Source organism: Lampris incognitus, chromosome 14, assembly GCF_029633865.1.
Source record: "Lampris incognitus isolate fLamInc1 chromosome 14, fLamInc1.hap2, whole genome shotgun sequence".
Taxonomy (NCBI): Eukaryota; Metazoa; Chordata; class Actinopteri; order Lampriformes; family Lampridae; genus Lampris; species Lampris incognitus.
The window spans coordinates 7,569,717-7,581,748 of NC_079224.1; the positions used below are offsets into that span (position 1 = coordinate 7,569,717).

General features: G+C 49.6%; 1 protein-coding gene across 1 annotated transcript in view; it reads left to right on the forward strand.

Annotated features, from left to right (window-relative positions):
* The window catches only part of LOC130123906 (tensin-3-like), a 31,970-nt gene extending 21,231 nt beyond the window's left edge, over positions 1 to 10,739 (forward strand). The window contains exons 13-16 of the mRNA XM_056293233.1: positions 4,960 to 5,117; positions 5,354 to 5,486; positions 6,385 to 6,468; positions 10,597 to 10,739. Of these exons, the coding sequence (XP_056149208.1) occupies positions 4,960 to 5,117; positions 5,354 to 5,486; positions 6,385 to 6,468; positions 10,597 to 10,739 (518 nt within the window). The remainder of the gene's footprint in view (positions 1 to 4,959; positions 5,118 to 5,353; positions 5,487 to 6,384; positions 6,469 to 10,596) is intronic.
* The last annotated feature ends 1,293 nt before the right edge of the window (positions 10,740 to 12,032 follow it).

Here is a 12,032-nt window from a genome sequence, read left to right on the forward strand (position 1 = left end):
AGAGAGGCCAGAGCGGCCGGCATCGACCCCGCTGAACAATGCAGTGTGTTCACTGAGGAACACAGATGTACTGCTGGCACACCGAGCGTCTGCACAGTCCTCTCCTGGTTCCTGCACGCTTACTTATGCTGAGGGCACTTGGGGTTTATAAAGAGAAACGTGTTTTTGGAGGTGGGTTTTGGATGTGATTTCATACTTTCCCCCTTTTCAACTCATCTTTCCCAAGGGATTCATTTGATTTTAATCCTTATTTGCCTGTACATGTTTGGCCAAATTACATATAGCAACTCAAATTTGTTCTTTTTGAATTGTCAAAAATCTTTTCTCGCATGTGCATCTTTAATTATTGGACAAGATTTTTTTTTGGGGGGGGGAGGGTTCCCTGTTTTTCTCCCCAATTGTATCTGGCCAATTACCCCACTTTTCCGAGCCGTCCCGGTTGCTGCTCCACCCCCCTCTGCCGATCCGGGGAGGGCCACAGACTACCACGTGCCTCCTCTGATACATGTGGAGTCGCCGGCCGCTTCTTTTCACCTGACAGTGAGGAGTTTCACCAGGGGGGACGTCGCGTGTGGGAGGATCACGCTATTCCCCCCATTTCCCCCACAGGCGCCCCGACCGACCAGAGGAGGCGCTAGTGCAGCGACCAGGACACACACCCACATCCGGCTTCCCACACGCATACACGGCCAATTGCGTCTGTAGGGACGCCCAGCCAAGCCGGAGGTAACACGGGGATTCGAACCGGTGATCCCCGTGTTGGTGGGCAACTGAATAGACCGCTACGCTACCCGGACGCCCATTGGACAAGAATGTTTGTTTGTAAAAGCGTTTTGGGTGCTGCAATCAGCCGTAATCTAATTTTGATTGTTTTCCTTCCATTGTCTTGTTGTTTTCTTGATTCATGGTGCTGATGAAACAAGCAATCATGACTTTTTATCTGTGGAAATCCACCAAAAGTTATATCCAGTCTGATCACCGCAAACTGAAGCCAAGACCTTGTTCATGGACACAGACCATGATTTTTAAATGCTAATGCACAAGAATTTGAAGAATGTTCACTGCCTCTCGGTAACTGTATGTGTCTTTCTTGCAACGGCCCATAAGCTCCCACAGAAGTTGCTCTTAGTAAGGATTAGGAAATTCCACTTTCTCTTTTCAGTGTGCTGCCTCTACAAGCCATTTTGGCATTAAGATAGCTAAGGATATGGCCTTATCGTTTGTTATACCTGATTGCTATTATTCTTTCCCATGCCACAGATGTGAGTTATTGCTTTATTTAGACAAACTTGGCAAAGTCGGACACGTTATCAGCTTAGGTAATGTTGACTCGGTGGTTGTCCCTCGATGGTTGCCGAGGTATCTTACTCCGGTCCTCCATTTTGTTTTCACCTGGAGAGGGAGAGAAAGCGTCGTCTGACTGTCAGTAGTAGTGAATCACACTTGGATGTGTACCTGGGCTTGCCAAAGGGCATGAAATGGGGAGGGGTGAGGAATTTCCAAGAGAGGAACAAGTAGGCCCCGAGGCTGTGCTTTCCATCCGATTCCAAAGGCGTACCTGTCAGTGCATATCAACTACACATAAGAGCCGTCCCAAAACAACAAAAATAACAAGCACTGAGGGCGATAACTAACGCTAACGCCAACACGCCTGCATGAGTCTTGTTTGTTTTCTCCAGAAGATGTGATACGTTTGTTCAGGGAAAGGAATGATGTCTCCGGTTCCTCTTGGCCATTGTCCTTGGGAGGAAGCTGTTGAGGTTACAGAGCAAAAAAAGGGATTTATGAGACTGGAACGTCGAGTTAATTATTTAAGCATTATGGATGATGCACGGATTGGTTTTGAGAATTTCCAACGTAGACGTGTTTACAGTGGCTGGAGCAGCTCTCTGGATAAAGTTTCCATCTGTTACGCAAGACGTATCTGTTATACAATGACAATACATTACACAAACTTCATTGTGTGTGTTTAGGTTTGTCCTTACTTGGATTCTAGATTTCCTTTACTCAGATTCAGCCAGACTTAAATCGGTGGCCCCTGTAGTGTTAGAGGAATGCTTCTGAGCATCTTCTGCATGTGCGGCGGGCGAGGAAAGGGTTAAGGGGCTGTGTAAGAATCTGGCAAAGGAGCCGAGTTTTGGGGCTAACATGCAACTAAAAGAGGTCGGAGAAACAAGAGAGAAATGAATAATGTTCTGCACCAGGGCTGCCAAACTATACTTCATGGGTTTAATTTCTACCTTCCACATTTTAGTTTATGACTGCAAGAAGGTTCCAGAGAATGTTATCGTACCGCATTTGATGCAGTTTGTTGTATCTTACGATAGTTTAAGGAGCGAGTGAGAGGACTTTCTTGTTTTTATCAACGCCTGTTAATGAGCACCATGATAAGAAGCAGAGGTGGAACCGAGTCATTGTTTTCCAAGTCACAAGTAAGTCTCAAGTCTTGGCACTCAAGTCCCAAGTCAGTTGTCAAGTCAAAACAGGCAAGTGCCATGTCAAGATTTACAACTCCCAAGTTCCAAGTCCCGAACCTTTTCAAGTCTTAAGCGAGTCATTGTGCACTCTTCGTCGAATATAACGCCATTTCCAAATTTCAACAACAAAGTAATTTAATATACTAATTTATGCAAATCATTCATACTTTTTATTTACTATGGATTGATTCAAAGTGGATCTGTAATTATGGAAGTAAAGAGTTTATTGGCCGCACGCTTTTGTCTCTGGGTTTGGAGAAGGTATCGAGTCTCTCAAGTCAAAAGCCTCAAGTCCAAGTGAAGTCGTGAGCTATTGGTGTTAAAGTCAAAGTCGAGTTGCAAGTCTTTTTCAGTTTCGTCAAATCACAAGTCATCAAGTCTGTGACTTGAGTCGTACTCGGGTCCGAGTCGTGTGACTCGAGTACACACCCCTGATAAGAAGCTTACACACCTTTGTCATATTTCTATGTTAAGTAATAACCAGTTGTGTTATCTGGTTTGTGCCCCAGTGCTAATGTGGTGTTTCTGCTCTTGGCCCTCTGAGACTGAACATTTGAGCGGCTTTGTGTTACTGTGGGCTTTCAAAGATTCCTCCGCAGATGCAGGATAAAGTCATCAGTATACCTAACTGCGGGAAAGAAACGATTCGAAAATGTGACCGCAGTTGAAAATGTTGCCACGTACAAATTCTTGTATATTTGCTGTGGCTTTGTGTTGTTCTTCGAATGTGGCACGGCTGGAACAGAGATGTAAACAAAAGTAATGAACCGAAAAGGAAAACAGAGACGCGATCCAACAAAGCAATACAACCGGTCATGTGACGCGGCGGACTGACGGCAGCCAGTCACGTAGCGGGGGCGGCTGCACAGAGCATTTAGATTGTGTGCAGTCAGCAAGCCTGCATGCACGGTGGAGGCCAAACACCAGGGTGGGACTTCTTTTGCTCTGACTCTGTGTCCCGTTACTTGCATAAAGCAGTCGTATCGCACCCTGTCGTTCAGCAGCTAATACACCGGTGCTCCTGGAGAAAGATGAGATCAGGAATCAGGAACATTCATTCGTCATTTCATTCCATGCATCTGCACACATGAAATGAAACGAAATACCGTTTCCCCCAGCCCACAGCAGTGCAACGCAACGACAACAACACAACCAAACTATATGAACACACATGCAAACTACAAAAAAACTACAACAACACATATCAAAAAAAAAAAATTCACTGTCCAGGAGAATGAACGCCAGGATGACTGTCGGACTGCCGGTCTGCATGGGCTAGCTTTAGCTTAGCCTGCCCCGCTTCCGCGTCCTGTCAGACCGCCCTCGGTGTTTCCTCCCTGGGTTCAGCTCCAAGCAGGGCCGTGGTCCCTGGGCCCACCAGACGCGGCAGACCAAGCTCCCCCAGCCGATCCAGCGTCGGCTCTCCCAGCCGTCAAACGAAAACACAAAGCTTAGACGCAGACATGGACGATGACACTGCGTGGACAGTACAGGGTGAGGCCGCCACAAACGTAACTTCTTCCCACATCGGTATTGGGTGAGGCCGCTGCAATTGTGAATTCGAGCCGCCGTCTTCCCGCACCGGAAGAGGAAGTCACTCCTCTGTCGCATGATAATGAAAGAGCCACTCAGATCCAGCCCTCTCACCAAGTCCTCATCACTCCTACTTGAACTTTTATCACCTCCCGCCAACTTACAAAGGATGCACACCGCATCAGGGTCAGAGACACAGACCCACACCCAGATACATTCACATGCACCGCTGTGCAACCAGTTGCATATAATTCAAAAGAGGACAAGGGTATATATCAGCCTGGTATTTGCATACCAAAGTACACACACACACACACACACAGGCAGTCTGGCCATCCATCTCTGCCCCTAAACAATGTGTGCTTTCAAATGATCCCCGGCATTAACACCTCCTTATTATTAGCATTCCTCAGGGGGAGCTGTGCTCTCTGGGAGGGCTCAAATTAACACCCCGGTGCTAAGCGGCAACACTCTCCCGGGCAGCCACATATTGTCACAACACCCCCCCACCCCCACCCCGGCATTCTTCAGCTGTCCCCTGCAAGCATCATCAGCACTGCAGGCACCTGCTCCGGGGTCAAATGCAGCTGCACCGGAATAACAAACATCGCGTCCCGGCGTAATTGGAAAATTGGCAAAATGAGCTAATTAACCGGCGACATTAAAATGTCAACGAGCAACAACAATTATAATCCCCCACCCCGGCCCCCCGCCACGTACCGAACGCAGCCGTAGAAGCAGCCCGGATTTACGCACATAAACCAAGTGTTTTCATTAGAGGCCGTTGCCGTGGAGCGACTGCTGATCAATATCGATCAGCTTATGGATTCATTTTGTCCCGAATAGCGCTGACATGTGAGCCATCAGTTCACCATGCTTCGCTTGGGGTTGTGCATACCAAACGATCCCCCTTTCTCTCTCCTGTGTGTGTGTGTGTGTGTGCGTCCAGTTGTCCAGCCGGGCGAGGTGAGTGGAGACAGCCTGCGGAGTCTGAGCCGCCAGGCGAGCGACGTCCCGGACCACCCGGGCTTTGCCCACTCGGGGTGGGGCGGGTCAGAGGAGTACAGGAGCACTCGGACGTATTCTCCCTGTGTGCCACAGCCCCAGGTAAGCCACCGTTGTGCTGCAGGTGTGTTGTGTGTTTGTTTGGGTGTGTACCTATATGTGTGCACCTGTGTAAGCTAAGGCCTTAGTGTGGTCAGTTGTTGTGCGCATGTTATTTTGGAACCTGCATTATTCTGGAGTCCTGCATGCTGGTTCAGCCAAACCTGCTTCTCTTGCTCCTGTGTGTGGCCACACATGGTTTAACCACAACTGTGTGTGTGTGTGTGTGTGTGTTGCAGCATGGCATGTTGTACAGGAGTGACAGTGTTGACTACAGGGCTCAAGGCCAAGACATGGACAGCGGGGTGGAGGCTGGGAGTGACCTGACACCCCCTACCCCCGCCTTCCCCATCTCCCCCCCTACGCCTTACGGTGAGTGGCTTTTAAATTGAATTAATACTGTAAACGCTGTTTTTTTTGTGTGTGTCTGTGCATATATATATTTGTTATATAATACACAAAAATGGCGGCACGGTGGTGCAGTGGTTAAGCACGGTCGCCTCACAGCAAGAAGGTCCTGGGTTCGAGCCCCGGGGTAGTCCAACCTTGGGGGTCGTCCTCTGTGTGGAGGTTGCATGTTCTCCCCGTGTCTGCGTGGGTTTCCTCCGGGGGCTCCGGTTTCCTCCCACAGTCCAAAGACCTGGAGGTCAGGTGACTCGGCCGACCCAATTGTCCCTAGGTGTGTGTGTGTGTGTGTGTGTGTGTGTGTGTGTGTGTCTGTGTGTGATGGCCTGGCGGCCTGACCAGGGTGTCGCCCTGCCTGCCGCCCAATGACTGCTGGGATAGGCTCCAGCATCCCCGCGACCCGACTTCGGATAAGCGGCTTGGATAATGGATGGATGGATGGATGGATGGATGGATGGATGGATGGATGGATGGATGGATGGATAGATGGATGGAAGGATGGATGGATGGATGGATGGATGGATGGATGGATGGATGGATAGATGGATGGAAGGATGGATGGATGGATGGATGGATGGATGGATGGATGGATGGAAGATACATAATACACACATAGCACAAATACAATTGTGTACAATATGTAAAATATTAAATACATATGTATTATGAAAATATTATTGTGTAAATATGTATTATGTAAAAACAACCAATATGTACAGATGTGTAAAAATGTACTTTATTATGGTACAAATCCATGTTGACATCGGCGACTTGCTTCCTTGTCGCCAAACGGGTCGGTTATTCTTGCGGCGGCCACGAGGCGGATGTGACTCTGAACCAGGCGTCCCTTCTGCTTCTTTCCCAGTGAAAACCATTGCAGAATTCACTCAGTTCATGCCGACGCCGTGTGCCGGCGTGCAGCCCTACTGCAGCTACAGAGCGGAGCACGGTAGGCCACGTCTTCGCTCGCACCCTCTACACCCTCTACACCCTCTACACCCTCTCATCCGGTAAGAGCGGGCCACTCGGAAGGCGGGGCGTGCAGAGCCGTGATAGCGGTAATTGAGTAATTGCAGGAAACGTGACCGTCACGCGGGGGTCTCGTAACAGGGCAGCGGCGAGAGATAGGGCGACTTCCCGTAGAGGGGGGGGGGGGCGTTGAACGTGCAGAAATGTCAGCCCATTGTGAACTAAAAATATGGGTCAGTTGACCTTTGACTCGGGCCGCTAAGATTTGTGGTGTTTTATTGTAGAGAGCCGAACAATGAACAATCCCCCCCCCCCCCCGAGACGGAAAATGGAGATGGCGTAAATGAAGTCTTGATTTCTTTCTGTAAACACTCTTCCGATTTCCCTCCATTCTTCCCCCAGTCCGGCTCCTCCGCGACGAATTACAGGGAATGGCTGACAAATAAAAATGAGAAGGGCGTCCGGGTGGCGTGGCGGTCTGTTCCGTCGCCTACCAGCACGGGGGGTCATCGGATCGAATCTCTTGTGTTACCGCCGGCTTCGGCGGGCGTCTCTACAGACACAATTGACCCGTGTCCCAGTCACTTCACTAGCGCCTCCTCTGGTCGGTCGGTCGGGGGCCTGTTCAGGAGGGGGGGGTAGCGTGATCCTCCCACGCGCTACGTCCCCCTGGTGAAACTCCTCACTGTCAGGTGAAAGAAGCGGCTGGTGACTCGGAAGAGGCATGTGGTAGTCTGCAGCCCCCCCCCCCCGGCTCGCCAGAGGAGGGCGGAGCAGCGACCGGGACGGCTCGGAAGAGTGGGCTAATTTGCTGGATACAATTGGGGGGGGGGGGGAATCCATCCATCCATCCATTATCCAATCGGGGTCGTGGAATGCTGGAGCCTATCCCGGCGGTTTTGGCGGCAGGCGGGGGGAGACACCCTGGACAGGCCCGGTGCCTGCTGGGTTCCTGGTGCAGCATGTCAGGGTTTGCCCGATCCTCTTTTTCTCGCCGTGGGTGAGGAGTCGGGGTGTTATCTGAGATCACCTTGTTCTGACGGATGCCGTAAGAAGTTCAAAGGTAACTCGGCGGTCGGCGTCATGTCAGTGGTTTTGTGGGCGCTGCAGGAACAATGAGGTGTCGTGAACGTCTGCGCAGGGAGATTCCTGACCTGCCTCCCTCCCCACTTCCCCTGCTGAGGTTTTGGGGTTTTTTTTTGGAGAATGTCTGTGTGGTTTGTCTCCTGAAAGGAGATCTTTTTAGACACTATGGTGATGTCCTCGGGCTCACAGTATTTCTTCTCACGGCTCCTCCGTAGCCTTTCACCAGCCCGGTTATAAGGTTGTTGTCAGAGATTGAGAGAGCTGTGGTGACGGTGTCGTCAGCCGGACTTTACTGTTTACCAGCGTCTTCATCAAAAACCTGTCTCGGGAAAATAGCCCAGCTGGCTCGGAGCTCAGACCCACACTCGCCGTGCTGACGGAGGCTCGTCGCAGGCGCGCCCCGTTGCCCGTGTCAGAGGTTGTGGGCAACTACGTTATAGACTTGACCTTTCTGGTCCACCGTAGTAGTCCATCCCCCCGACCCCGTCATTGGCCGGTTTCCATAGCGATGTCCGTCTGAGGGATGCGTTAGCGGCAACAACCTGCGGGGCGGATGGATCTGTGCCCCTGCTGTGCCCGCTGCCCCCGGGACACCCCGGCAAGAAGCACCGAGCTCCAGCAACTGCCACATCTCCATGGCTACCGCGGGTCAGAGAACGGGGCACAAAAACTCTTTTCTTCCCCGCTGAAAGTGTCTCTGTATGGTGAGGGGGGGGAGGGAGAGACAGAGACTGAGAGAGAGAGAGCGAGAGACACTAAGAGAGAGTGAGAGAGATGTGAGAGAGAGACAGTCAGAAACTGAGAGAGACAGAGACTAAGAGAGAGAGAGAGAGAGACAGTCAGAAACTAAGAGAGAGACAGACAGACTGAGCGAGAGAGAGACAGAGAGAGACAGACAGAGAGAGAGAGACTAAGAGAGAGACGGAGAGAGAGGGAGAGAGAGAAATAGACATACAGAGACAGAGAGAGTAAGAGACAGACAGAGAGAGAGAGACTAAGAGAGACAGACAGAGAGAGAGAGAGACTAAGAGAGAGAGACAGACAGAGAGAGACAGACAGAGAGACTAAGAGAGAGAGAGACAGAGAGAGAGGGAGAGAGAAATAGACATACAGAGACAGAGAGAGTAAGAGAGACAGGCAGAGAGACTAAGAGAGAGAGAGAGAGAGAGAGAGAGAGAGAGGGGAGAGACTAAGAGAGAGACAGAGAGACCAAGAGAGAGAGGGGGGGGGAGAGACAGACAGAGAGAGAGTAAGAGAGAGTAAGAGAGAGACAGACAGAGAGACTAAGAGAGAGAGAGAGGGAGAGACTAAGAGAGAGACAGACAGAGAGACTAAGAGAGAGACAGAGGGAGAGAGACTGAGAGAGAGAGACAGACAGAGAGAGACAGAGAGAGACAGCGAGAGAGACTGAGAGAGAAATAGACATACAGAGAGAGTAAGAGAGAGACAGACAGAGAGAGAGAGACAGAGAGAGAGAGACTAAGAGAGGGAGAGAGAGAAATAGACATACACAGACAGAGAGCGTAAGAGAGACAGAGAGAGACAGACAGAGAGAGAGAGACTAAGAGAGAGGGAGAGAGAGAAATAGACATACAGAGACAGAGAGAGACAGACAGACAGAGAGAGACAGAAAGAGAGAGAGAGACAGAGAGAGAGACAAAAAGAGAGAGGGGCCCTACCGCGGGTCAGAGAACGGGGTACAAAAACACTTTTCTTCTCTGCTGAAAGTGTCAGTGTTTCTTTGTATGCCAAGGAGAGAGAGAGAAGGAGAGAGAGAGAAGGGGAGAGAGAGAGAGAAGGAGAGAGAGAGAGAGAAGGGGAGAGAGAGAGAGAAGGAGAGAGAGAGAGAAGGAGAGAGAGAGAGGAGAGAGAGAGAGAGAAGGAGGAGAGAGAGAGAGAAGGAGAGAGAGAGAGAAGGAGAGAGAGAGAGAGAGAGAGAGAAGGAGAGAGAGAAGGGAGAGAGAGAGAGGAGAGAGAGAGAGAGAAGGAGAGAGAGAGAGGAGAGAGAGAGAGAGAGAGAGAGAAGAGAGAGGAGAAGGAGAGAGAGAGAGAGAGAGAGAGAGAGAGAGAGAGAGAGAGAGAAGGAGAGAGAGAGAGAGAGAGAGAGAGAGAGAGAGAGAGAGAGAGAGAGAGAAGGAGAGGGAGAGAGAGGAGAGAGGGAGAGAGAGAGAGGGAGAGAGAGAGAGGAGAGAGAGAGAAGGAGAGAGAGAGGGAGAGAGAGAGAGGAGAGAGAGAGAGAGAGAGAGAGAGAGAGAGAGAGAGAGAGAAGGAGAGAGAGAGAGAAGGAGAGAGAGAGAGAAGGAGAGAGAGAGAGAGAAGGAGAGAGAGAGAGAGAGAGAGAGAGAGAGAGAGAGAGAGAGAGAGGGCAGAAAAGGGAACCCAGCAGCTCTTCTCAGCTTTGCACCTCAGGATCCCGCTGAGGGATCCATGCTGGAGCTCTGCAGGGAACACAGGCTTTCAAATTAGAGGCCGCTGTCTGTCACTGGCTCCACACTGTGATTGATGCAACAAAAGCTCTCAGATAATCGGAGGGCTTTTAATTTGCAGTTGCAGCTGAAGTATGATTTGTGGACCCGCTGGTCTCTGGCCGGGGTAATTTGTTCTCATGCAGATCGATGACTGAGGTCGAGGCATTGACGTGGGAATTTTAATCTCATGTTTTCGAAACTCCGGCGTTTGCTGATTCAGAACTGGGAACAACTGCACCCCCGGAGCAGAGCTGCACATAGTCTTGTTTGTTTTTACCCCGATCATCCCTCCATCCATCCATCCATCCATCCATCCATCCACGTCATGTTGTTTCATCTCTAAAATCATGACCCTTAATTTTACCTTCGCGTGGCTCCATCGTTTCGTCGCCCCCCGCCCCTGTGCCCTCTGTGCTTCGTGTTTCATTTTGGCTTTTTTTGAAGTGGAATTTTAAAAACACAAACTGTCCTCCCCTTGTGGCGGTGCAGAGTTTGCCGTCCTGGTCCGTGTTGTGTGTTTGTTGTCCATGTTGTTATTTCTGTGTGTCACACAGAGTGCCGTGGCTACTCGGACGTGGTCGGTCACATGGGGCTGCCGGACGACGGCGTGCCGCTCACCTCCCACGGCTGCCACAGGCCGCTGAGCAACGCACGCTCCACCTCCATCAGTGGAACGCTGCAGCACACCGACGGGTAGACGCTCACTCACAACGTTTCATTTTTCATTTCACTCGAGCCTTTTCCTAAGGAAGTGGACCCCATGCAACCTAATTACTGAAAGACCAATTAGTCATTAATTAATTATTAATTGAACAAGGAATAGTTCAATTATTATCTAATAATACATAATTGATATTCATAATAACTAATATTATTAATAATTATTATTGAATAAATAATTATTAATTAATTGTTCCTTGGTAGAATATGGATGATTTCATCGTTGGTGTGTCGTCGTCACACCGTACAAATGTCTTGTTAAAACTGAGACGGCTTTTAACATATTCAAATGAGAACATCCTCAAAACAAGCCAAACGTTCTGCTAGTGCAGTAAGATATTTCAGCTAGCTGAGTTATCCTCAATCCCGATAATCAAAAATCAACATTGTTCTTACAGTTCTTGATAAATAAATTTAATTTAATTAATAAATTTGATTAATACATTTTATAAAATGTGTACTTTTTTTGTGAGTGGGGTATAGATTTTATTGTTTCATTGTGTGAGGCACTTTGTGTTACATTTGTCTGTATGAAAAGTGCTACACAAATAGTCTGATTGATTGATTGACTGACTGAATAAATGATTATTAAATGAGGGGATACAACATTTCTGGGTGACTTTGGAGAACAGTTCCGTTTCTTTTTAACCTCGGGTGTTATTTTTGTAGTTTTTGCCAACTTGCATGGTGGTCACGATGTCATTTTACTCCCCGGCTTCATTCTGGGGGGCTTGTTACTGGGACCCCTGCCGTCCTCCATTACGTAGAGCAGGTGTCTGGAAATGAGAATGGAAGTGCAAGTTAGAATTATTACCTGAAATGTACAATGTAATGGGGGATCACTGCTGATCTACTTCCTGGTTCAGCTTGCATGAATGAGCAGCCTGTACTTTCTTGTAGGTGGTAGTAACCACCCACAAGCTACCCGGCGAGCACAAGCTACCCGGCGAGCACAAGCTACCGGCGAGCGCAAGCTATCCGGCGAGCACAAGCTACCTGGCGAGCAACAAGCTACCCGGCAGCGAGCACAAGCTACCCGGCGAGCACAAGCTACCTGGCGAGCACAAGCTACCCGGCGAGCACAAGCTACCCGGCGAGCACAAGCTACCCGGCAGCGAGCACAGCAGAGAAGTCATGGACAGTCAGGAATCAGGAACATGTATTGTCATTTCATTTCATGCACTTGCGTACATGAAATGGAATGAAATATCGTTTCCGCCAGCCCTCAGCAGTGCAACACAAAGACAAAAACACATCCAAACCACAAAAA